Here is a 27,137-nt window from a genome sequence, read left to right as displayed (position 1 = left end):
GATTAAAGCGAATCAAATTCTGGCAGTCCTGATATATGTTTTGGTAACTCCTAAGAAAGCTATTACCCACGTATACCTTTAACAACATGAAAATCACAACTCCAAGATTAACAAGGGTTCAACAGATTACAAGTTGATACATTAAGGTAAAGACAAAAACATTATCTAATGTAAACATACATACATACATACATCGCAGTAGAAAACACAACTAAAGAAAATAAAAATCGGTGGAGCCATCTGCCCACAAGGCAACCGTCAGGGTTAGAGTAGTATATCAACTGCTCGCCACCACACTGCTGATGGTGGGATTTGAGTAGTCGGCACATATCATCACCTAAAAAGAAAATAAGCAGTATGAGTATGAAGGTACTTATAAGACTTAATCGATAATGGGTATATATAATAATCCGACTCCAAGAATTATGCATTTGGATGTTAGTAAGGAACTGGCCACAAGGTTAAGTAACTTCATAAATGAAAGCAAATTTTGACACAAACATGTGAGCATCTACTCTTGAACACCTAAACCAAATTGTCCTGTAATCATCAACTAGAACATAAGTAATTGGAACCAATATAAACATAACTGTAAATAGAACCATCTCAACCACAACTCAATAATACCATACCATCTCATATCATCCAATATTCGTGACTCTACGATCGATGTAAATGGACAGAAGCATGCTAATGACCGAGAGCCTAGCAATTTGAATTAATTTTACACTCTATAGGTGAGTACTCCTAGACCCACATGAAATGAGACCACTGCCCACACAAACCATCAGTTGCAAGTGATGATTCACGTATCAACCGTTTCTGAATGTACTTAAAGTTGCCTAGAGAGAGGGTGAATAGGCTTTTCTGAAAATTAAAACTTAACAGCGGATTAAACAGATGCTGGATACTTCGGTGAAGGTCGGATACTCCAGTCTGTCCGGAGTATCCGGTCTAGTCCGGAATATTCAGTCTATATAAGATCTCGAGAATAACTGAAGCTAAGCAAGTATAGCTAAAGACTAAAAGATAATACTAGTGCCATCATCAGTACAATGCTTAAACAACAAGAGTTAATAGCAAGATGATCACAAGAACTAATATATGGGAAAACCCCCAAAACTTCACAACTAGTAAAACTTACATAAGTGATGAGACAAGATTGGGTGCTCTACGAGCGACGCCTTGCCGTCTAGGAGCACAAGGCTCCAAGAGAAATGATCACAAATGTATGCTCGATGATGAACTCAATGCTCAACAACTCAATTTCACTTCCAAACACAATCTCTCAAATTTAGCGTAAAACTAAGCACTAGAGATGTTTGGAGGGTTTTTAAATGCTCTTGGGAAGCTTTGTGAAGGTGGAGCTCAGCAGCAACAGCAAGCAATAAATGCTAGGGGGTGTGGGGTATATATAGCTCACCCTAAAAAACTAGTCATTACTGTTCTGACTTACCTACCCCAAAGTATCCGGTGAACATCAGAGTCTCTGGCCTGAAATCCAAAACGGGCTCAGAACTAGCCGTTACGGTTCTATTGAATTACCCGGAGTATCCGGTGAACACCGGAGTCTCCGGGCCAGACTTAGTCACCACGAAGAAATAGTCCAGAGACTTACCGGACTTTCCGGCCTCTCCAGGTGCTGGAGTATCCGGTGAACACCGGAGACTCCGTTCATTTAAATTAAATGCTAACCGAGACTCTCTAGCGGAGTCTCTCTTAGAGACTCCGGCCAAAAACTTTTTCTTCCCGGAGTATCCGGTGAACACCGGAGACTTCGGTCTTTTTCTATTAAAAATAAAAGTTTAACTGAGGCTCTCTGCCGGAGACTTTCTCGGAGACTCCGGCCAAAAATTCATCAACTACCGGAGTATCCGGTGAACACCGGAGACTCCGGACAATTAAACATATTCGAAACCGAGGCTCTCTGGTAGAGTCTTTCTCGGAGACTCCGACCTAAAATACTGAGTACCGGAGTATCCACTTGATCGCAAACCAGCAGTGAATACCCCCTTCTATTTTTGGAAAGAACTCCATCACATAGTTTCCCTATTCTTGAAACTTCCCTTCGTGGTGGTTTGGTGTTTTCGAGAAGGATCTCACTAATCATCTAAGCTGAGTGCAAAACTAAAGTCCATAGGGTCCATAACACCTACTTTTCTTCATGATTAAGCCTTTGAAACATGAAGATCATGTGAAAATGTTGGTGGCAATGTGAGAACTTGTATTACGTTAAGGTTATACCAAATTACAATCATCTTCACCGCCATAGCTTTAGCTTCTTTATATAAAAACACTAATATATTACTACATGGTAGAATTCTCCATCAATTCATGAAGAAGCATGAGCAGGGTACCTCCCATCGGCTTCTTGTGTTCTGGATAAGCCATAGTTTGTTTAAAGTGAGCTTAAAACAAGGTGATGTAAAAAATCCAAAGTTAACAATTAAACAAGGCGAAGAATTGAACGCGACACCACATGGCTTTAGCCGTAAGAAAGAGATAGAGGTATAGTTAGAATTGACAATAGATTACGATGGCATGTTCCACATAGGCTCTGTTGTTGCCTACCAGATCCAACTATTTGGGGCCTTTAGCTTGCAATGAACACTACTTCAGGTAAAATCTAATACAAACTTGGGCAAACATTTTGGGCTAATCACATTTTAATGGTGACCATAGGTAAAGCAAACTATCCTTAATAAAAATAAAGAAAACTAAAACATATTAAGTGGGTTATTGTGCTAAATGTGTAGTTCACCACAACCATAGATATAACAAAATGTCACATGAAAAAAACTACCTAGATTGTGATCTTAAACTTGACTGACTCATTGTGTGATGATATATTACATCATTTATTGTATAGACTTGATTGGCAAGCTCAAACACCCACTAATTATTAGCTTGAGATTACTGAAGCTGAACTACTCATCAAACTTTTTGTTGTTATACCTCTTCCCAATCTTGAAGTTTACTATCGTCAGAGTTTCACAATCCTAGCCAACCTTTGGGCACCTGGCCAGATAGCTTTAGCTGCTTGAAATGGTGATTCAACTAGAAAGAGAAAGGAAACAAATAGTGATTGAACCGAGAAATCATTCAAAGGATGATTTCAAAATTGCTGTCAAGTCGTGCAATTCGAACCAAGCTTCAAACTGGCGACTCAACCGGAACTCAATTAGCCAATTTGCTTTCGTTGGACCGGTGGAAAACCGGCTGAAGTTTAGGACACAAGAGCCCCTAACACCCTCGCCGATTGCATTGGTACTCTGCCGTGTCGATACAGGGGCAAAGATGCAAAATCGACGGAACTCGAGGGTTTAATCCTGTGCTCTATCTCTCTTTCCCTATTCTACCGCCGCCACGATTTGGTGCGCGTGAGCCGTCAGCACCGGCGACCGCACCGGCGACTGCACCGCCGGCGTCGGGACACAACAAGCCGGCACCCCTTCCACTGAAGCCTTCTCTCGTCGACAGGCGTCGCCCTCCTCTTCCTCTTCCTCTTCCTCTTCCTTCCCCACTACCGGTACTGGACCGATGTAGAGTGGAGATCCATCCGGACTCGGATCGATTGCTCCTGCAGTTGGTAAGTAACCCAAACCTGTTTGGACGGATTGTCGAGTTCGTCTTGAATTCTCCTTTCGTGTAACTGAGCAATCAAAATTAAATCTTTTTTTCTCTCTAGTCAAGTTGTCGTCGATTTGAATGCTGCGTCGTGTCCTACTAATTCAATCCATCCATTGGTAGCTCGATTAGGTTCTTCTTCTTCAGCGCGCAAGATCGATCTAGCCATGGTGCCGGTGCAATTTATTTTCCACAAATTTATGGGTTTTTGTTAAGTCTGCCCCTATAATACACAACCACACAACTATGGCTGCTGCCGGCCCATCGGAGCCGCCGATGGTAGAGCAAGTGATCACCGAGTTCTTTGCCAAGAGCCTCCACATCGTCCTGGAGTCGCGGTCGCCCTACGATTCGTCGCGCAACTTCATGCGGCCCTCCCCGCCGCCGTCGCCGCTGTCTGCCAGCCAGCCGCGGGACCGGTGGTTCAACCTCGCGCTGCGGGACTGCCCGGCGGCGCTTGAGAACTTCGACCTGTGGCGACAGAGTAACCTTGAGCCGTTGGTCATTGACATTGTCCTCTTGCAACGCGACAATACCAAAACCATCAGTGCTGGGGGTGGCAGGATCATAGAGAGGTGGGTTATAAAGTATGAAACCAGCAGGTCCAGCAGTGGCTGTGGTAATAGTAGCAAGAACGATGGCAAAAAGTCTAGGAACAGGTCAGCAGAGGATCATAGCTTGTACAGGAGGACATACAGTGGCGCGACAGTTTTACTCCGGTCACTGTATCTGGTCGTCCGGCTCTTGCCAGCATACAACCTCTTCCAGGAATTGAATTCATCTGGGAGGATCCGTCCACTGAGCCTCTCACACAAAATTTCATCATTTGTCGAGCCTTTCACACGTGCCGAGGATGCAGATATGAAACACTATGCATTTGCTCCAATTGAAACTCTCTTTGGCCACTTGAGCTTGTCAGTTTCTTATGTGCCAGTGCCAGATGTGGTGGCAGCACCAGAGCCATCCACACCAATGCCGCCAGAGCTTATAATGGATTACGTTGGAAGCCCCACAACAGATTTCCTAAGGAAGTTCAATTCCCTACCTTCAGATGGTATTGCACCTGCATCTTTTCCAATGACCAGGCGGCATAGTTGGAGCAACGAGAATGGAGCTGGACCATCGGCATCGCCATTTCCTATGAATTCAGAACCCCGTGGGCGCTTACAGCCACATATACTTATGCCTGATAATTCTCCAACAGCATACTCACATCCACATACCACATCATCATCTGGGAAGAGGAAAAATACAGTATCTGAAGAATGCTGTCCATCGCCACCTCTGTCACCATCACCATCCCATCTGCCTTCTCCTAGCTATCCGAGAAATCCTTTGTTCCGATATGAGAGTGCTCCATTAAGTATTCCCACAGTGAGGGCTGGTGCAGGTGGTAGCGGACTGCCTCCTTCTCCATGTAGGAAGGATAAGCAACAATGCTCATCTCAAAATGAGAATCAGACACATTCTCCCAATGATAAATCAGTAGTAGCGAAGGATTTAGTCAGGCTGGGTGAATTCCAGAATGACAAGTCTTTGCAAAAGGTAATCGCATGTTTGTTACTGATCTTCTGAAGCAGTATATGAAGCTTGAGGAACACTAATTTTTTATTATGTGGTTCTGCTCTTGGATGTTTGGATATAGTTTCTGAATGAGGAATTTCTGGCTCTGCTTCTTGCTGCAGGTTTTATCTTTTGGCAAATATGAGTTGGGATATTTTCGTGGACTGAAGTTGACTCGGACCTCCAGTAAACTTTTCATCATGGATGAGCTGGATGAACGGGAGTTGGCTTTTGCTTGGGAAGATAAAGACACAATCATTGATCAGCTCAACAGGTGCTCTTGTTGACTCTCCTCTTTATGAAAATATGTATAGTTTGTGACATTGCGCCATGATGTCTTGATTGAAAGGATCCACCTACCCCTTTTCAACAATTTCACTTTGTTAGTTTCTGCTGTTACTTGTGGTTTATGTTTGATGTCCTTTACAGGCACATCCTCATGAGTGCATGTGGTTTCTCTGTGTAAATAGATGTTCTAGGTGTCATATAGTGGCCTCAATTGTTAATAAATATATCTCATCCTAAAAATTGTCTGATAATGATAGAATACTCCTTTATTTTAGTTTATTGTTTACTTGGGGGATGCCATGGTGATGGTTATGCACTCAGAAGGTGGCCACTGATGTACATAGCTTAGGTAATTTTGTCATGAACCATCTCATCTTTCAGAAGGCCTTTGAAGCAATAATGGTAGCACAAGTCTTCATTTTTGAATTGCATGTTATAGGATTTCACAACTCTTTAGGGAAAACTGGACTATTTCCATCTTTCAGGGGTTAAATCTCCTAGCAGATATAGAGCAATGGTGTTTTCCATGTATTAGATTCATGCTAGGATAATAAATGCCAAAAGAGCAAACACATTCGTTAGGAAGAAAACACAAGACATCCTAATCAGTTCAGGTGGCTAGAAATGCCTTCTCTGTAGTGTTTTGCCAAGATAATAGAGTAATTTCAGTGCTCATTCAGGTCTATTAACTTGCCTATTGCTTCTGTATTCTACTGAGTTACCAATTTGTTCGCTTTCTATAGATATTTTCTTAATAAGAAGGCACTGGTTTTACTTTGCGATGCTATTTTAGTTGCTCATGAGCTACGCAGTTGCATGTATGTTGTTCCTCATACTAGTTGGAAAAAATGATTATATGTTGATGTGTATTTAATTGTACATTTATTGGTCATGATCTTTTTGTTGGAGTGATCTGATTTTAATAACCTCTTGTTCCTCTCTATTATCAAGATACGCTTGCTGGTCGCTTGCAATATTAATAGTTCATACATGTCTATGAACCTACCCCCCCCCCCCCCCTAATTTTTTTACTTTCAGTTATTCTCAAGTTTCTCATTTTCCATGTGTGCTCAATTATTACTCTGTTCCCTGCTGTTGCTTACTATGTATTGCACCGGAAATCACTGTTACATGGAAACTTATTTGTAACACCTTAGATGGAGGGGTTGGGATGGCGTGTGAACCATCTTACTTTGGAGGATGGCCTGATTTGGGAGGAGGGGAACCACACGATCTTCTCAGAGTGCAAGGAGGGAGGGTTTCGACAGTAGCATTTGTTAGTGTATTGGTGCTGCTGTTGGGAAAAATCCTGGTACCTTTGGCTGTCCTTAGGTTAGTCCTAAACATGAAAGTGGATATGGGCCAGGCGTTGACCATTTGGTTAAACTAATCCTGTCCTAGGCTAGGTTCAATATGCTGTTAATATCTGGTTTGGGTTGAATCTGGCAGGACTTTGCTTAAATTTAGTGCATATAGCAGTTGGTAGTGTGGAACAGTGCCAACTTTTTTTTGGGGGGGGGGGGGGGGGTAAACAATCGGGTCAGTGTATGCTAAGATTTACCATCCAAGTACCAGACGCGTAGTAGGAACATCGTGCATACCCTTAGTTTAACCCATAAAGCCAAAAGACAAATTGATGATATAGGAAGGAGTTCGAGAATTTGTGGGTAAAGAGAAAGTTAGTTAGCTCAAAATTCTTCTACTGGTGCTGTACCCCGGTATTATTTACAATTAGTCTTAAGGTCTACTAAATCGATATATTTCATATGCTCACTTTGCCACATGGGGGCTACATATTATTTTTACTCCCATCCACTTAAATGCCACTTTAGTTTCATCCACTTAAATCCCTTATAATATTTCGTCTGTGATTATGAATGTGAATTTGTCAGCCAAATTGCATGATGTGGGATAATTAATCTGAAATTAGAACTTACTCTATGCAGCACAAATATTCCCTTGTTTGGTTGCTATTTGGGCTATTCCTTGTAGAAACCATTAAGATGTTTAGCAAAGCAACAAGGTTCTAGAAGGTACAACTTATTCCACTTTCACAGTTAAACATGTCATAGTAGCCTACCCTTAAATTTATTGAGGTATTTAAATAGTCTCTCCTTAGTTGGGGCGAGTCTGGTTACTATATATGTATCCCCTTTTATCCAGCGGCTGTGCAGGACGTAGCATTATGTTCTTCAACAAGGTCACAGTGGGAGCAGTCTCAAACATTTTAATAGTTTTGCGAGTCCTTTCTCTAGACAATTTATGTTTTTAGGTGTTCACTGATTTGCATTTACTTGATTTCACATAAGCTTAAGTAGATCTCCTCAATTTTTCAGGATAGATATCTCTGACAGGGAGGACCATGAATCGAATCAGGATCTTGGAGGCTCGTTGACAAGGTCTCCAGATGCAGCAATAGGTATTCTTGTGCGCATGCTAAAGAATGCTCCAGGCCTGAGGGAAAGGCTACTGTCCATCCCAGCTGCCCCAGTTCCTCAGGAACCTTCTTCACTTCAGAGGGTCGTGACCGAGGAACGTGACAGCGGCGCATCAAGTTCTGCAGCGGCGCATTCCTTTATGCTGAGGTCAAGGACGGCAGCGGATGCGCTGGAGGAGCTGAACAGATACAAGGAGATTAGAGAAATGATACTGAATCGCGGCAAAGGACACCCCTGCGACAGCAAGTTGGAGGAGAAACCCACGGATGGAGATCCGTAGCATACAGTCTGACGACAAAAGTTTACTATGTATATGTAGTAGAAGCTAGCTGACGATCCTTTTGTAGCTAGTAGCAACTGAGATGTTTTTGGAAACAAAGTGGCTACTAGGATGTGACGAACTCTATATATCTATCCCTCTATATATATATAAGCTACAACATATATATCCATCTATCCATCCAGGTGCTCTGAGATGATGGCCCACTTGCTGGGTTGTGTAAAGTTGAAATGTTTGACTGCAAGGCACGCGATGAGAATGTGAAATGCAATCGAATGGTTTCAGTTCTCATTTATAAAGCTTTATTTTATTTGGTTCAGTTTGGTGTTACACTTTGATTATGAGATCTTTGATGGAAGAAATGAGGAGTGCAAGGCCGGCTCATAAGTTAGATCTGAACTGAACCTTCTCGCAAATGCAATTATGCCTGTAAAAGCCAGAAGTTTTACTGATACAAGTTAAAATCAAACATTTATGTTGCAATCAATTTTTTAAATTTTATTGTTTGACTCCATAGCTCAGGATTTAGAACACAGATTTGGTCAATTATATAATTTTGGCAAGGGTTCTTTTTTTTTTTTTTTTGAAGATTTATCAACCAATCAATATCTCTACATATATTTTTCACCCTAAAACACCAGCATGGAAATTGAGTGAAGATATCGACCATGATGGCTGATGACTCTTACAGCCTGGGATTTTAATTTCGTTCTAGTTTTTTTCACTGACAAAAAGATCGAAATTCGTAAAGTTTTAATCATTTTTTGTCATCTGCGACGTGAGTCACACATATACGAAAAATCAAAATTAGATAATTCGTTCTCCTCCGAAATTCCCGAAACTTGCTAATTTTGCCGAAATTTTAATCCCTGCTTACGGCACATCAAACTCCATGGGCCCTGAACAGCTTCATGAGCCCGTATGTGATCCCCATGGCCACTAGCCCTCCCACCACGGCCCTGAACCCGGCACGGCCACCTGGGGCCCGGCCCAGCACTGCCCCTAGGGAGCCAAACACCGCCAGCGTGACGGTCGCCGTCGCCACGACCACCGCCACCCGCGCCTTGTAGCTGGTGACGAACCACGCCGCGAGCAGCGGGACGGCCCCCCCGGCGGCGAACGACAGCGCCGAGGCCGCCGCGGCCTGGCTCGGGCTCGGCAGCCCGTCCCGGCATAGAGGACTCCCACGGGCCTCCTCGGCGCGCTTGAGCTCGGCGAGCTCGACGTCGAGCTGCGCGTGCACGGACACGTACTCGCCGATGGCCATGCTGCATGCGCCGGCGATGAGGCCCGCGAGGCCCGTCAGGATGACGGTGCGCAGGTCGGCGGGGCGCGCGGCGCCGATGCCGAGCATGACCGCGGCGGTGGAGACGAGGCCGTCGCTCGCGCCCAGCACCGCGGCGCGCAGCCACTGGACGTGCCGCGTGGTCGACGACGGCGACACGGTGGCAACGGCATCGTCGGTGGGTGCGCCACAGGCGCCGCAGGCATCCTTGGGCCCCGACACGGTGGTGGCTGTGCCGAGGACGGTGAGCTTGGTGTCGCTGTTGGCAATGGTGGCCATGCCGGCCCGCCGGCCAAGTCGACCGAAGAACACCGTGCGTCCTGGAATCGAGGCGCAGGACAAAGCTTGCGGCAAGCACACGCACGGACGCGCAGGAGCGTGGAGAGCACGAGACTGAGAGGTGGATGGAGCCCTACTTTTATATTGTACACACACACACACACACACACACACACAGAGAGAGAGAGAGAGAGAGAGAGAGAGGTTACACGTCTCTCAAGCTGATGGCTACTTGTGTTACAGTGACAAATGCATGCAATTCATGCACAGCTGATGCTCAAGGTTTCATTTGCGTAGCTACGGCTCTTGTTCCATTCATCTCATTTGCATGTTGGATTCCTGGCCTTCTCAAACACAATTGCAATTGCATGCATTCCAGTAACCAACAACTAATGTGCGTTGCTGCAGTAACCGCAGTAGCTAATTTCAATCTTAGTGTCACAGGCAGCAATATTTCAGATCATTCCAATCACAATACCTGTGGTGACAGGGTGAACACTATTATGAAGATGCTACTGCAGAACACCACCCTTTTGACCAGGAGCGGTTGCTGGCTCCTGTGGAATCCACACCTGCAGAATTGTGGAATTTGCTGTCCTATCGACTACTCTGTCTTATCCGATCATAAATATGTGTCTTTTTAATAAAATATAGTCTTCAATATATATTTTGATCATTAATTTCTATCAAAATATATTTATAAAATTCATTGAATCTATGATATTATGAAATCATTTTTGAAGATAAATCTACAAATACGATTTCTGAAATTAATTATTTTGAAGGTTTCCAAATTAATTATTTTGAAAGCTACCGTTAGTTAAAGTTTTATCAAACCTCTTTCAAAAGGTCATGTACTTATAATCAGATGTAGTAGTTAGGGGAGCCATAGAGCTTGGATTCCTTTGTCTTGTTTCTTGGTACAAGTGTGGCTGACGAACCCTAGGAAGCTGGGGAAAGGTTGAACGACCTCTCGCAATCGTTCGAGTGACGTCTAGAGGGTTAGACAACATTTCTGCCTCGGTAAAACCGGTATCTCGTGCTTCTCAAGTCTCAACTGGAACAGGAAATAAAAATAAGATTAAAAAACTTAACATCTTGTTTTGTCGTGTCCTTTTGCAGCGTTGATACACATCGAGGTAACACCCAATAATACAACACAAAAATATAACCTGATGTAAACACCGATGCGCGTACCATCGTGTTTGTTCTTATATAGGAAAGATGCAAAAAGAAAAAGAAAAAGATGAACCGATCAGCATGGTTGAAGTAGAACCTGGACACGGAAGCAGCAAGCTAGCTTCCCGAACTCAAAGTCACATACAGGCATCCGCAACACCTGACATAATCACAATAGGCTCAATTTGCGGTCATTTGGGCATTTCGCACACCGAACAGGTATTTATTCACCCATGAAAGGGGGAAAAGATACTAGGAACATGCAATGCAATATGATGCCTTTTGTCACTGGATGGATGACATGTAAGTAGCAGCTGTTGTATTCGAAACATCCACCACCATTTCGCGTGACGGGCAAGCGTGAATTTTCGTCCGAATGTACATGTAGGTCATTCAGCAGGTAGGCCATTCTGATTTCCTTTATGCAAGAAAAAAAGATACTAAGACAGTAGGAAATGAGAATAATACTGGAAAATTAGGCCCCGCCAAGTGCAGACAAAACTGGGCCAACAATTGATATGCTAGTCTCTGCAACGTTAGTGACGCGGATCCTAACTCAGCCAACCAGATAGTGAGAAAAACTGTCAACAAGTATGTGCAGAGGGTCAATCTTTAGTGCCTGGGTCATCGTCCTTTTGTTTCTGGCTCGTCTCGTCCGATGTTGCCTGTAATAGAAGCAAACATCATCGTATTTTCAGAACCAGACGATGATTGTTTGCCAAAAACTGTAACGGCTTATGGTAATACCTGAGCTTGTGCCTGAATAAGCTCTAGTTCAGTAATTATATCTGAGAAGGAAGGGCGGTCAGATGGAATGGGTTCCCAGCATCTCTGCAGCAAGTTTAATAGCTTGGGATGTGCGTTTTCTGGAAGTTGTGGGCGTAATCCCTGTACAATCAGTAGAATGCTTAACATACTTAGGCATCTTTCAAAACACACTTCTGCTTCTAGTATAGTAAATATTGCACAAGTGAATTGCACAAAACTACATATAATGTGCCATTTGTAACACAAAACTACAATTATTGTGTCTAGTATCACCAAGCTACAAGTTTTGTACATCAATTTCACACAAAACACGATTTCATCCACCAACCGGTATCTCTACCATCAAAATTCATTGTTCATGGTACTATTCACCAATACTGTTTACGGGCACATTGGTTTTCTGTTTCTCTAAAGATCTTAGAACTTTTTTATGTGTTCCATAATCATGTGCAACCTATTTTAATTGAATTCATCCAAAAAACATGACTAATTTAAACTAAAATTCTTAAAAAAAAAACTACTTTTATAACTTCTAACAATTGCTAGGGATTTTATTTAAAGCCCTGACAATTGTTAGAAGTTATAAAGTAGTTTTTTTTGGAGAATTTTAGTTTAAATTATACACATGCTTTTTGGATGAACTCAATTAAAATGAGTTGCACATGGATTATAGAGCATATCAAAAAGTTCTAGGATTTTTAGAGAACCAGAAGATCACTGATTCTTGGAGAGACAGAAGACAATTGTGCCCATAAACAGTATCCGTGAAGTGGATGAAATCGGGTTATGTGTGAAATTGATATACAAGACTTGTAGCTTGGTGATACTATACACAATATATGTAGTTTTATGCAATTCACTCATATTGTAAAAAGAGGTAGACATAAGTACAGGCAGTCAAATCAAATCTAGGGAGCAGTGAGATGTTCACAGAATTAAACTCATGTTCCACCGTCAGGTTAAGAATAACTTATGAAAAACTGGGAGAACGTATGAACAGATTTATCTACTACAGAAGTAAGATTGTAAGAACCAACCTGTCTCACACCTACAGCTGCCTGGAGTGGAGTCATAGTAGAATATGGAATCTGGAAGAATCAGATAAAAACATTTTCAAAGACAGGCATTAGTAATGATAATTGACATTTTTTTTGTAGGTAGATGTAAGCTCATATGAAATAATATAACAACCTTGGATGTCATGAGCTCCCAAAGTACAAGAGCAAAACTGTACACATCTGCTTTGTTGTCATAGGGCTGATGATTTATAACCTACACATGCAAAATAAAATTGGTTAAAAGGTTTTCAGGGTTTTTTTTTTCTCATCTTGATAGTCATTGCAAATTATATGAATGTGACATGCTGTAAACAACTAATTCAGATCCTTGTGTATACAATTGATTGTAATAATATTTACACTGTAAATATACCCTTTGAAATATATCATAAGTCCAGCTCAATTTGGAGAAAAGGAAAATTGTCAACACAAAGGAAAACATTAGAAATTTTGTTTTCAACTTTGGCTAGTGTAACAGATGTCAAATTGTACCAGCGGCTAGTAGTACCTCTGGTGCCATCCATCTATATGTCCCGGTTTCAGCTGTCATAGCACCACCATGATCCTGGAAACGAGCTAGACCAAAATCTGCCACTTTCACAACCTAGAGATATGAGCAACAAGATGACTTATAAATTGACATATTCAGTACTTTAAAATGCACAACCATGACTCTGATATGGGCAAAGAAACAGAATATAGTGTGTACACCATCAAATATCCTCCACATTCACTACTTGCAAAATATTATCAGTTCCTATCAAATGACTTAAATAGTCATAGGGTGCATACATTATCTTTATCCAGTAAAAGGTTGGCAGACTTTAAATCTCTGTGGATGATGCCCTTCTGATGCAAGTAAGACATTCCTCTGCATACATCTAGTGCGAACTTCAGAAGTGTTTGGAGGTCCAAAACATTATGCTCATTGTGCAATAAATCAAACAAGCTTCCTCTAGACATGCATTCTGCAAGAAAAAATATAGATATTATATGGAACTGCTATAAGACATGCATACTTCTATGGAGCAATAATAACACAAACTTCATCACAGAAGAAACACACTGTTTTCACATGGCAAGGATGTGATATTTTAACAGTAGCATTATGCTAATTTTAATCAATGCTACAAAATTATAGGGCATGATACCAAATTCTTTTGGAAGACTGATTCTTAAAGATTTGACCATAGCTAGCATGAAGCCTCACCTGTAATTATGTAAAACTGAGGTGGCTTTGTGCATGAGCCAATGAATCCGACAATATTGGGATGTTCAACTTCCCTGAAAAGAAGTGCGTAAGGTGAAGGGACGGTATAAATCTTCATTTGTTGGTGCTTGCAACAACAAATTGGTGCAGCTAAATGCATGTCTACCTATTGTCAGATCCTTTTCTTCTGACCATATTACAATCACGATGTATAACTACAAGCAGCACGCGCAACAATAATTACCTCACAAGTGGTTCCATAGAAATGTGGAATACCTTAACATGCAGATTTCTTGCTTAAATTCATCCCATGCATTTTGATTCAACTTCTCAGGACTAAGGACTTTGACAGCAACATCTTCACCACGGTAAGTCCCAAGAAACCTTCACATAAGAATACACACATTATATGAAGAAAGCACTGTGAGATATGACAATTGGCAACTAAACTCAGAAGTGCAACAGTGACTCACATATCCCCACAAGATCCAGAAGCAACCTTCCTTCCAATCTTCAGAAGTCTTGTGTCAATGTCTGATTCACAATCTTCTGCTTGGAATGGCAATGATTTTTCTGAAGTTGAGGAATCAGAGCCAGACCATGAACCCTTTTTTATTATCCAAAAGAACGAGAAATGATGTTAGCTTGCAGATACTGGATCAGTATATAGTAAACAGGACTTGAATTATCACAATTAAACAGTCTCAAGAACGTTGTAAAGTTGCATATAAAATACCTCATTTCTTAAAATTGATGCTTCTAGTGCCTTATGCAAACCACCAGTATCCTGATCACATGATGCAAAATTATCAAACTTGAGCAGTGCAAAAATGAACTGTTCATATACAACAGGACAACAATGCGCTCTGGTGTCAATAAGCATTGTATGATATATCATTGCTCTTCATATAGAAATAGGCTCGCATTTCTATCTGTGCATTCCTATAAGGATATCCTACAAATTCAAGGCAACACAGAGATTCTTTTGATTGCCATGCCAAGAGAGGAAAACAATCATCACGTATCAGTGCTAACCTTATAACTGAAAGTTTGAAACTATCCACATATTTTAAAACTAAATCCTTTGGAGTTTTGAACAGTTTTATCACGTATCATCACGTTTTTTAAATAACCATGACCATATCGCACTCATAAGAAAAGATCAATAGTTACAATATATCAGTATCCATCAGTTTCACAACTTTGTCATTTAGGCAATTCAACTAATCAAACGAGAAGAAACTAAATCACCTCAATTGGCCAACCATCAACAGCAAAAACATCAAGAGAATAACCATCTGTTGTTGAGAACACATGTGCCTCCCTGATGTTCAGTCCAATGTCAGAAAGCAAAGCAGACAGCTGCAAGAGCAAGTTATACACAGTTAGATGACATGCAGTGCCCAGGAAATCAAAGAAGCACATACGGTCAACACTTATTAGCATCAGTACATGAGTAGTAAATTAAGAGACCAGATGATGTTATTACAATACATGAGTGAATGACGAGATCAGACAATGCTAGTACAAAAATGTATCTGAGAGCATAAAAGATTGGAAACAATGAGTCAATGACTGCTACTAACAAGAAGAAAGGCTAAAAAAAAGGTCAAGCAAGCTGTTTTAAATAGAAACTAATAAATAAATGTAGTATTGCTGACCTGACTAAGTAGCTTGGGCTTGTCGGTAGTGGAGAAGACTATCTCATGAATGTGTGTGCACGATGTCTCTGACCTGTGAAATATGCAGAGATAGGGTTAGTCCAACCATTAGATGCTCAAAAACTGGGATTTTATGTGGACCAAAAGGGAGTACTTCTGTTTGTATGGGTGGAGGGTGTGAATGCGAGCTATTGCCAGTAAAAGTAGTTTTTCATTATATCCAAGCTGGATAAGAGACAATATGGGGTGATGATCCTCAGGAAAGTACATGGGTACCGTGTTTACTTTCCATTCCACTTATGAAACAATGATATAAAAAGTGTATTTATGTATAAACCTCAATCTGTTATTATGTTAAGTCCCTTTGGTTAGTTCAATGTACAGTGCAATTTAAGCTAACTCGTATTATATAAATGAATTTGTTTCTCAATGAACGCTATGCTTTCACATATAGCATGCATGAAGGGAGGTTAAGGAAGCACGTGCAGTTAAAATAAAATAGCCACTGTGCCAATGCTGAAATGCTGAATTGCATATGGTAACTGTGGTTTGGTGCAGTATTGATTCATGTTCTCACTGACTAAAAGCATTTATAACCTCAGTACCTCACCAACAAGACAGTGACAGTACTAGCATTTTGAATTACCATTACTCTGGAATATCAAATTGATGACTTATCAAAGCTAAATATGAAAACCATCTACACCAACAGTTCTATTGTACCCACTCAAACATTTTGAGAGTAAAGGTAGGGCTGAAAACAGCACAGATCTAGTCAGCATCAAGGTCACTCAAACTATAAAAGCACCACACTAGATAGTGCATGTGTACCTGGTAGAAAGAGCATCAATATCAGCCCCTTCTTCATGTGCATCAGAGTTAGTTGTCTCGTCCACATTTATCTCTTCAAGCTTTGATCAAAGTTTTAACGTCAATAACCAACTTTAATCTTTATGGTGATACTAGATATAAACAGGCATCAATTTAAAGAACCAGCAGTAGCCCCAACCAGGGAAATGTGCAAACAAATTTTTTTTAGTCCGAATAATATACCAAAATGGTGCTCTAGTTAAGTACTCAGTAGAAGAATTATCAGCAGACAGAACAGCATTCTTTCAGACTAAAATTATATGACATGCACACTGAACTGTGTTTCCCTAACTATTTTTGCTACGCATGAATACTATGGTACAATCATATTTGATTTCCCAATCCAGAAACTTGATTTAGTGTTAGATAAATGGTTATTGCACCATTACACCAGTTTATATTGCTTTCATGGTGAAATTTATTTTCAATAATATTTGATCTGACAATGGAAATATGATGGATTTACATTATAAATAAGACTATGTAGTACAAGCTTGTTCGCGACTGTCCTATGACAGTTTGCTAATAGGGGCTTTTGCAAATTTGCCACTGGTTTTTTATTTTTTGCAAGAATGCCACTCGAATGACAGTTCTGATGGCATTTTTGCAATTTTTTAATGGCAAATTTGCAATAACGGTTCAAAACAGTAGCAAATTTACAATTGTCCCTTGCTAATAATACAAAAAAATTACAGAACCCTTGCTGATGTCTCTGGAACCCAACAAAGGACTCAAAACACATTAACACAGCAAGAAAGAAATTTACCCTGAGGAAACGGACAGAGAATGCCAGGCACCTAGCAGGATCTTTTGCTTCTGCCAAGACCTTCTGATGGATTAACACATCCTCTGATTTGTCAACATTCACATCCAGCAGATAACTACACAATGATGGAAGAGTAGCAGAATAACAATAATCAAACATTGGAGGTACAGATGAAACAATCGATGGCCCTATTAAGTCCAACTTTAAACATCAACCTACAAGACTACAATAACAGAGGCAACAGGAAAGCTTCCAAGAAATCAGGCCACACACCAAATATTCTCTGGAAGTGAAACACACACATCAGTGGCCGATTAACAAATTACTACTGTGCTTACTTTAATCCAAATATAATAGCACCATTTCAAATTCCAACAAGCACAGATGTGAAAAGGTGGTCCATGTACTAAATACTGTTCCATTGCAGAATAGACTAAACACCTTGGGTTCTCAATCGTCAGTAGCAGGTCAACTAGAATTCCACAGGAAAGTCAAATATCTAAAAGCTATGCCATGTTGTCTGGTTCACTGTAATGTCCACAAATCGAGGAATCAACACCAGCCTCAACAATCATTCCAGTAATCGATGCGGAATTTCGCTAAGCACACCCCAAACTGAGCTATTCACAGCCAATTTGGATCACACATACGAAACCTTTGTCACCCCTGATCCCATAACTCAAACAAAAATAATCTAGCCTCCGAGTAAATGCAAATCTGAAGATCAAACTACAAGTCTACAGCCACAGGCATTACAACCATACCCCCAATATTCTTTCTGGAAGCGGAATGCGCCCATGGGAGTCAAATAACCAAATACGTGCACTTAGTTTAATCCTGGCAACTACCATTTCAAAGCCCAACAGGCAAAGGGAAACAAGCCGCCCCATGGACCAATTACTGTTCCATTGGCAGAATATAGTAAACGCCTTGAGTTCTCAAGCATACGTAGGAGGTCAACTCGAATTCCATATTTCCGCAGCAGTCAAACGACGTGCGTGCAAAACAAAAAGGTCACGCCATCATTGATCGGCTGCTAGTTCATTGTAGCTTCCACGAAACGACAAATCAACGAATAGCTCAGCAAAATCCGTGCACAAACCGACGCAAATTTGGTGAATCCTGCCCCAAACTCGAGCGATTCACCAACCATTTGGGTGCGCACACGAAAAGACACCCGAACTATTGCACCCCAAACGCAACTTTTTCCGCAGTCTGAGTTGAAGGGAAAGGCGCGGAGGCAAGCGACACACCTGGTAGGGAGCCGGCTGAAGTGTGTCTCGAGCCGGGCGCGGAGCTCGGGGCCGGACGCCCCCGCCGCCTCCACGTGGCCATCGGCGACTAGGCGCTCGAACACCTCGCGGCAGATGTCGCGGAGGCCCCCGCCTCCCGCTCCTCCTCCGCTACCGCCGCCGCCGCCGCCACCGCCGGAGGCAGCGGGCGCTGCGTCACAAGGTGGAGACGAGCTCTCGCCTACGCCCTCCTCGGCGCCGCCGGGCCCACCGCCACACCCCGCCGCCGCCGCCATCGCCACGAGACCGTCCTCCGTCCGGGCTAGGGTTTCTCCCGCCCGCGCGTTCTACAGGTTCGAGAGGCCGGCGGTGCGGTGCGGTGGGGTTGTGGCCTTACAGGCGTGGGCTCGAAGGAAGCGAGGCGCCGCGCGGGGGGGGGGGGGGGGGGGGCGGGGGGCGCCGGTGGGGGGGCTTTAAGAATCGTGCCGACGAGGGAGGAGGACTGGTGTAAATACGACGCAGATCGAGGGTGAGCTCGTAAATTATGGCCTTGTGCAAGGAATTTTCGGGATATCGAAGGGGTTTCTTGCGAATGTGCTTTCTAGGTGGAGCCCATGAGTCAGTGGGTGATCACTGTGGACGTCCAACAACCGAAGAGGCTGGGTGGGAGGGAAGTGTACTAAACATGTGTATAATTTAATTAATTATTGATTTAAATTTATAAATTTTAATTTTTTAAAATCTTAATATATCTTATGTTTTGAAATGAAGGGAATAGTTTATTTGGCTCCTCTCAACGATCACATAGTTCTTGGTTCCTCCAAACAATATTGCAGAAAGTATGTGTTAGTGGCCTAATGGTAGGAGTGAAGCCTCACCCAATTTGATCCTGAGTACACACATGCATGTGTATTTAGTAATAAAGCATGTGTCCGTGTTTCGTGAGCTTAGTGTCTCCGCAAAATTCCTAAAAGATAATATTTCAGCAAAAGCTGAAAGGAATAGCTAGATTTGTTGATCATCGTCACGAAGACCTGCTCACAAAAGAGATCTTTTGGATGTTGATGGGAATCAGATTCAGACTGAAAGAGAACTTTTGGTTGGCCATTAATTCATTTTAAACCATAAAATATTTTCTTCCTTGATTATCCACTTCAGCTCAAGGAAAATGTTACTTGAGGAGTTTCTGCCCCCGTAAAAAGGGAGAAAATCACAGCATAGTAAATTACTTTTCGATGCACTCCGATAAAACATTTAAAGCTGCTTAAACCACTCTTTCAAAAGAAAAAGGAATAATAGATTGGAACAGTAGAGAAATCTCGAGCGACCCTGAAATTAACCAGTGTGTGAAGTTCATCCATTGGTTCGTTCATCCTTCAAGGCCTCTACTTGACCAATCGTGGCAACTTTCTTCTCCCAACGTTGGTGCTGCTTACATGATCAAGCACTATCGATCTCCTGTAGTATAAAACACAGTTATCACGTCACAGTCACCACTTTCAGACACATTGCATCAATACGTGGTTTGAAGCTTATAATGATTTACTCGACATGATTAGGTGACCTCACTTGACTTCAGATGAGTCAAGATATTCAGGTATCTCTTACATATATTAGAGGGTCAAGAATAGAAACAATTCAAGGGACAAACTACGTAGTTGTGTTTATGTGGGTCCCATATATGTGCATGTATATATGTACAAATACATATGTATTCATATATATGCATACGTGTACATATGTGTGTACGTATATATAAATATATATGTACACATAAATTTTTATGTGAAATTCTAGAAAAATAACGAAGGAATAATAGCTATATTAATAAATCGGCTGAAATAATTTAAAATGTATAGAAAAATATCTAAACTCAAAAAATATGAAACAAATTTAGTTAGGTTACACTCCTAATATGGTATAAGTTACACGATGAACAACTGAAAAATGAATCACCAAGTGAAGTACAAATGAGCACACTCTCACTGCACAGTCTCCTTTTGGTTTATATAAAAAAAGATGCAGGCAGAAGGTTACAGTGTCAGCAATCAGGCAACTGGGTCAAAATAATGCGATCCGCCTGTGCGCAGTGCCCTCGCTGAAGATAAGAACATACTCGAGTTCTCTGTCTTCCTCTAGGTAAAAGACACTTCAGATTGGCACATGATAAAGGCTATGCTACTCGCTGCTTCATTGATTAGTTTATCAAGTCACTAACAATCACATCAGACTTATTCTGTCGGCAAAAATTTTCAGGGAGACAAACGATTACAGCACGGCCCCACGAAATGCAGTACAATGGAGCTAAAGGTGGATAAAATAATACACCAACTTGAAGCTTGAAGAAGAGCATGGTAGAGATTCCAGCACCAAGTCCAAAAAATAAACTTCTGCCTTATGCCCTATTATCTAAATCGAATGACAAAGCAGCAGTCGAAGACAACTAATATCTCGTCTGGGTAGAGGGTAATTTGCGCTTGTCTAGATTTAACTAAGATCAACTGCCAGCTCGGGTAAATACTTGATTTTCATCCTAGTACATAGAGAACCAAGAAAACCAGGTCGAGTAAGCAAGTAACAGATCACAATCCAAGGACGGCTATGCATGGTCAACTGATTTCTCTTTCAGAAGACAAGGTCATTACTGAAAGATGAGCCTAGCTAGATGGCAGATCACACTCCAAGTATGGTGAAGTTTGAAAAGGGAAGGTAACATAAAAAAACATGTCGCAATCACTTGCATAACCTAGCTGCCCAACTACTGAAAACGAAAGGACTAGCAAGTTGCAGCACAGGGTATATTCTTGCCAACATGCTCAGCAAGCTAAGGTCCAAATCATACTCAGAAATTCAAACTAAATATATTATCCCTTCAATTAATGTGGACACGACTCATGAACCGGACCAGGAAATAAGATTAGAGAAGCTGCATCATGTAGGCCCCATTCCGGAGAGAGCTTAGCGTGCTTTTGCCGAAGATTAAAAGGGTATCTGAATCGAGTAAAATCTACCTCAATTCTTGCAGCAGTTTCCTTGCTTGCTTCAACCCCTCAATCCCCTCCACCAATGGCAAGACTTCCTTCGGCACCGTCTCGCATGTCTACCATGTTCATTAGCTGAATCTCAAAGAAATGAACGAAGCAATCGAGGCAACCCATATACCCATGATTTAATTGGATTAGACTGTCACAAACCACATGGTAAGAACCCCATGATTTCACATGATAATTGGATGGCTTTATAAGGTGTGCGAAAATGAAACAAGCAACCGCTAGAACAAAATATAGAGATGCACTAAGGTCCAGTTTGGTTTAATTTCCGCTAGCTTTTGCTCTTAAAAATAGAAAACTGAATCAAATAATCCGTTTTTGAAAAAAACTTCCAGAAAGCAAAAGTTGACAAAAACTATCATTATAACTTAAACCCCAAGCTAATTTGAAGGACATTTTATAGCTTCTAATAAATGACGTTTTGAGAGGTATTATATATATTGAATATTTTATCTGTATAAAAATCAATTTAAAAATAATTTTTAGAAAAATATGATCAAATTAAATAGACCATAAATACTTAGATACGGTTCCTGAAAAGTCACAATAACTTGTAGGCCTAGAGGGTCACAATTATATATACTAACGCCTTGGCCTTGCGCGTGATTCGCACGCTTTGAACATGCAATTGCACAGCGATCACCATTGGGCCATCTCCAATTAATTTCTGTCAGGGTCTAGAATCCCTTTATGAAGGATTTTTTTTTTCCTTCAGCGCTCCAACAGTTTCCTTTCACAGTTACTGTCACGAAGGGTTTCCCAAGGTCATTTTTCTTTAGGATGGGTTCTCTCTCCTTTCCCTCACGAATCTCTTCGAAGGGAAACTGTTAGAGATAAGAGAAAATAAAGGGAATGGGTGAAAGTGTATCTAGCACTTATGTATGATTTTGATAATTAATGACAATATCTATGGACTAACAATGGTGTTGAGTGTGTTATTATGTTGTTCCATAGGTAATGCATTGAGAGATATGTATGAGCTCTAAGTGATGCTCGGGAGATGCATAAGTGATGAATCATGGATTTCCTGATAAATACCATTAGAACAAAAGAAATACATTATTCTTATTGAGCTCTTAGTGATGCTCATAAGAAGAAGGAAAAGTTCAATAAGATTGGTAATAAATTTAAAGACTAAGTTACTTGTGGAGGTCAAGTAACTAAAGCTATGACATTGTCAATAGAGTTTTATGGACTAACCCATGTGCTATGTGCTTAAGAATGAGTGGGGTTGGATTTTATATGAAGATTTGCAATATGTATGAAGGCTAATAAGTTACGTGTGGAGATCAAGTAACTTAAGGTACAAAAGTTGTCAATTAGGTTTTATGGACTAACCCATGTATTTTGTGCTTGAGAATGCGGTGGGGTTATGATCTAAGAAGGCATAAATTAAATTAAAATCATGTAAGACAAGAGTAAAGAACAAGAGTGGACTCCATATTTGATAAAGTGAATTTTTGAAGATGTCGAATACAAAGTGATTTTCTATGGCAATACGGTGAAGGGCAAGTAAGACTCGGCTGCGATGGATCATTCGGTGGTGAAGGATAAGTAAATGGCTTGGCGCCGAAGGACCAAGGCGGTGGTGAAGAGTAAGTAAAGACTTTGCGCCAATGGATCGTGTGAGGTCATAGAAAACTATGAGTGATTTGCATCAATCATATAAAGAATCAAGAAGAGATGGAGTGAAGAATATATGAAAGTTGACAACCCTCAAGGTTTAAATGAAAGAAGCGGTACTTGAAAGTTATTCAAAGGCTCAAAGTAGTTCAAATGAGTTTTATCTTTGAAATTGAGTATAGGTATGCAACATTATTAAGAGGGATACAATGTAGAGCTAATTATCATGTCTCAGTGCTCAAGAGTTTCTAACCAAACCTAAGTGAGAGTTCTTTTTAGAAATCCCGATGCAGAAAGTATGGAAGTGTCTGAATTTGGTTTCGGAGTGTTCCTAATTTGATCCAATGTGTTTGAGATTATGAATTCAGTTGGTATGTGTAGCCCTCTGAATAAGCTTTCTATAGAGTCCAAAATCGTCGAAATCGGACTTCGAGATCAAAAGTTATCGTCGTTTTTAGAGTGTCAGCTATGCTGAACCTGGATACTCCGGGTTGACCTGAATTATTCGGGTGAGGTTCCGAGGGGAGGTCTCAGTTTGGGGCTGTTTAGTTCACCAGTAGTCTCCGGGTGGACTCGGATACTCCGGGTTCCAAAGTCTCTGGGTTGAGTTCTGGCTAGGGTTCTTGGTTAAGCTTTCCTGTGCCAACCCGGAGTCTCTAAATTGACACGGATACTCCGGATCAATACAAAAGGTGTTGTAACGGCTAGTTTTTAGGGGTTAAGTATTTATACCCCCTCACCCCCATCATTTAGGGCTACTGCAAGGGCACAAAAGAAAAACCTTTTAGAGATAAAAGAACTCCTTCCCACTCCATTTTAGTGAGAGATTTGAGAAGAAAAGTAAGTTGAGTTGAGAAATTGGAAGATTGAGTGCAAGTGTGCTAAAATTCATTTTTGAGCACTTGAATTCATCGGCAAGAAGTTTTTGAAGCATTTGTTACTCTTTGAGGTAAAGCCTCCTAGCCGGCTAGGTGTTGCCCGGTGAGCTCCCGTGCGTGTGGTGAGCCAAGGGAAAGTTTGTGAAGGTCGATCTCGCCTCCGAAAGGGAAGAGACAAAGCTAATGGATCGAGAAAAGCGGTTGAAAGAGACCCGGCTCATTGAAGCTTCCTCAACGGAGATGTTGGATTCATGGTGGTGAATCTGAACTTCGGGAAACAAATCTTTGTGTCTCCACTTCGGTTTATTTACATTTGAGTTTTTGCTTAATATTTGTGCATATTGCTCGATCTACTTGTTTGTATGTTTTTGTTTGTAGATTCTATGTGGATCTACTTGGAATTATAAATTGGAACACACGATTTCATTTGGTTTGAGCTAGAACTTTTTAGGCGTTATTTAATTTCAGTTTCGAGCTCATTTTTGTACAGAACCCGGAGGTTCTGAATTTACCCGAAGGTTCTAGAACTGTACAACCCGGAGTATTTGGATTAACCCGGATACTCTGATAAATAGTGTTTTCAATATTTTTTAATTAATATTTTCTTGTATATCTTTTGTTAAAATTGAATAATTTTTGTCACCTTAGGATTGTAACTTTCACACTTATTTAGGGTGACTGTGCATTAGTTGAGCCTAGCATATTTAGGTTTTTCACTTGTGAAAAATCCGTTAGTTTATATTCCACTGCAAGTCTAGACCAACGGTAGGTAAAAGGGGACGAATTTTTGGGAAAACGCCTATTCACCCCCTCTAGGCGACATCATTGTCCTTTCAATGGGAACAAGGAGTGGAATCGGGAAGGGAACAAAATGAAGGGAATATGGTTGGAGATGGTCTTAGCAACAAGCACAGAGCACTCTCTCGTCTCATTCCTCCCATGTGCGAACCATCAGCCGGTGCGCGCTAGACCACGACAACGGACTTGGCACGAAACCAAAGAAAAAGTCATATTTGACATAGTTTATTGCTGACTTTTACTTCTTAAAAGCTATAAGCTAAAATAAATAGATTGGTTTTTGAAAAACGGAAAGCTAACTTTTGATGAAACAAACTAAAAACTAATAAGCTGTTTGAGAGTAGTTTTTCTGAAAAGCTAGTGTGCTGAAAACTTGAAAATTTCTCGTAAAAGCCAATAGTTTTTGTCAAGCAATGCTGTTAGACTAGCCTTGGATTCGCTCACGTCCAGTACACATGTCACCTAAGCTCCCGCGTCTCCTGCCTGGATCCGGCATGTACGCTAGCTTAGCCCTAGGGAGTTCGTTAGAATTTGTTATGACTCCCTCATGTTGTACCTGTATAAGTGTGACTTTGATCAATAGAGAATACACAAGGGTTTTCTCCACCGTTCATGGTATTAGTGACCAATCACTCTCCCTTCTAAGATCTCGATTGTGTTCGATCCTTCGCTTCTGCTTCAATGGAGATTAACCTAATCCTCTCCCCTGCCCACTCTGCCACTATCTCCCCTAATAGCACACCTATCTCTTCGTCAGGGCGCCTCCCTCCTAGGCCTACCGCTCATGGAACTGCCAACGCCCCAGCCGACTTTGGTGTAGCCATTGCACCAGGCGCCCCTGCTGCCTCCGCCTCCAATGCCTCAACCGGCCCTACATCAGTCGCATAGGTTACTCCTCTCCCCAGCGTGGCGGCTCACAATGGAGACGCTCCTGCTCCTCCTCTTCCTCCTCCCTTCGCCAGCGCGATCTAGATGGTGAACATCTTGATGCACGTTCTGGTCACCCTCGCCGAATCCAACTACTCGACCTGGCGCCTCTTCTTCAACTCTGTCATCAGCAAATTCGACCTCTACGGTCACATTGCCTCTGAGAACGTGGCGACTCGCGGTGACCCTGAGTGGGTGATGATTGATCACTCTCTCGTGAACTAGTTCTACACCACGATCTCCAAAGAGGTGCTACAAATCATCATGGAGCCCGATGTCTTAGCATTCTACGTCTGGACCACCATCACCAACCTCTTCCACGACAATTGTCTGACAAGGGCGGTCTACATTGAAGCCAAATTTCTCAACCTCATGCAAGGTGACATGTCCATTACTCAGTACTGCTATAGGCTCAAGTCCCCTACAGATAGCTTGCACGACGTTAGCCAACCCATCCGCAAAGAAAGCCAAGTTCTGAACATGCTTCATGTCTTGAACGACACCTTTCGGCACTGCATCTCGATCATCACCAATAAGGATCCCCTACCCTCCTTCCTCAGCTCACGCTCGTACCTCCTCCTCGAAGAGCATCATGCTACACAACAGATTCGCATGAGGCTACGCTAGCCATGGTCGCCTGCAGCGGCAACAATGTCATCCCAGCGTCCAATGGCCCCTCCGGCACACCCACGTAGAACACACAAGCACTGGCTACGGCTCAACTCCAACAGGGCCCGCAACCGCAACAAAAAGAAGAGTAAGGGCCGCCACTTTGGCTCTGCCTCCGGTAATGGCTCCGGTGGCTTTCAGGCTGATGTGCCACGCCTGGCAGCGACGTAGCCCAGCTCCTGGGTACCCAGTTTCAACATGTGGACCAGCATGGTGCAAGCTTGGCCCATGCCATTCTGTGCACCTAAAGCCGGACTTCTTGGGCCACGCCCTGGGACGTCTCCTCAGCAGGCCTACTTGGGTTCCAACACCCAACCAGCTGCTCCTCCCGCCACTCCAACATGGGATCAGGCAGCCTTCTTCAACGCCCTCACCAATGCCGGCAACATGACACCCTCTATCGGCAGTACCAGCGACTAGTTCCTCGACACCGGGGCCACCTCCCACATCTCCTCGTTCTCTCCCTTTTGCCTCCCTAATTACTGTTGTCAATGGCGCCCAGTTCCCGGTCACTCACATCGGTCGTTCTTCCTTCCCTACTGCATCCTCACATATTCATCTTCGCAATATGCTTCTCTCTCCCCCACTCTCATCAAGAACTTAATTTCTGTTGGAGATCTCACTCGTGATAACTCTATTTCCATTGAATTTGACCCTACTAGCTTTTCCATAAAGGATCTTCGCACCA

At 42.0% G+C, this 27,137-nt stretch overlaps 3 protein-coding genes across 6 annotated transcripts; 1 reads left to right on the top strand and 2 right to left on the bottom strand.

Moving 5' to 3' along the window:
- The first annotated feature begins 3,292 nt into the window (after window positions 1-3,292).
- LOC133900381 (autophagy-related protein 13b-like) lies at window positions 3,293-8,515 on the top strand. 3 transcript variants are annotated; one of them, XM_062341493.1, is made up of 4 exons: window positions 3,293-3,589; window positions 3,751-5,172; window positions 5,310-5,464; window positions 7,815-8,515. In XM_062341493.1, exons 2-4 carry the CDS (start codon window positions 3,874-3,876, stop codon window positions 8,194-8,196), a joined length of 1,836 nt encoding a protein of 611 aa, XP_062197477.1. In that variant the 5' UTR covers window positions 3,293-3,589; window positions 3,751-3,873; the 3' UTR covers window positions 8,197-8,515. The 3 variants fall into 3 exon arrangements, with proteins under 3 accessions (XP_062197477.1, XP_062197478.1, XP_062197479.1); XM_062341494.1 differs by having other exon boundaries at window positions 3,689-5,172; XM_062341495.1 differs by having other exon boundaries at window positions 3,295-3,589; window positions 5,313-5,464.
- A 564-nt stretch (window positions 8,516-9,079) lies between these two features.
- LOC133900288 (vacuolar iron transporter homolog 4-like) lies at window positions 9,080-9,760 on the bottom strand. Its single transcript, XM_062341387.1, has one exon. The coding sequence runs from the start codon at window positions 9,758-9,760 to the stop codon at window positions 9,080-9,082; it is 681 nt and encodes a 226-aa protein (XP_062197371.1).
- Window positions 9,761-11,141: 1,381 nt separating this feature from the next.
- Window positions 11,142-18,950, bottom strand: LOC133900393 (serine/threonine-protein kinase STY46-like). 2 transcript variants are annotated; one of them, XM_062341512.1, is made up of 15 exons: window positions 18,526-18,948; window positions 17,273-17,387; window positions 16,468-16,547; window positions 15,637-15,709; window positions 15,227-15,337; window positions 14,712-14,762; window positions 14,449-14,582; window positions 14,252-14,359; window positions 13,976-14,049; window positions 13,558-13,733; window positions 13,274-13,369; window positions 12,899-12,979; window positions 12,745-12,795; window positions 11,687-11,827; window positions 11,142-11,604 (listed from the first exon to the last, which is right to left on the bottom strand). In XM_062341512.1, the coding sequence occupies exons 1-15, from the start codon at window positions 18,798-18,800 to the stop codon at window positions 11,545-11,547; spliced, it is 1,626 nt and encodes a 541-aa protein (XP_062197496.1). In that variant the 5' UTR covers window positions 18,801-18,948; the 3' UTR covers window positions 11,142-11,544. The 2 variants fall into 2 exon arrangements, 1 of the variants encoding a protein (XP_062197496.1); XR_009906531.1 differs by lacking the exon at window positions 11,142-11,604 and having other exon boundaries at window positions 11,736-11,827; window positions 13,258-13,369; window positions 18,526-18,950.
- Window positions 18,951-27,137: the final 8,187 nt, after the last annotated feature.

Source organism: Phragmites australis, chromosome 19, assembly GCF_958298935.1.
Source record: "Phragmites australis chromosome 19, lpPhrAust1.1, whole genome shotgun sequence".
NCBI classification, from domain to species: Eukaryota; Viridiplantae; Streptophyta; class Magnoliopsida; order Poales; family Poaceae; genus Phragmites; species Phragmites australis.
Note: the sequence above shows the minus strand (reverse complement) of the source record. Positions and strands in the feature narration are given on the sequence as shown.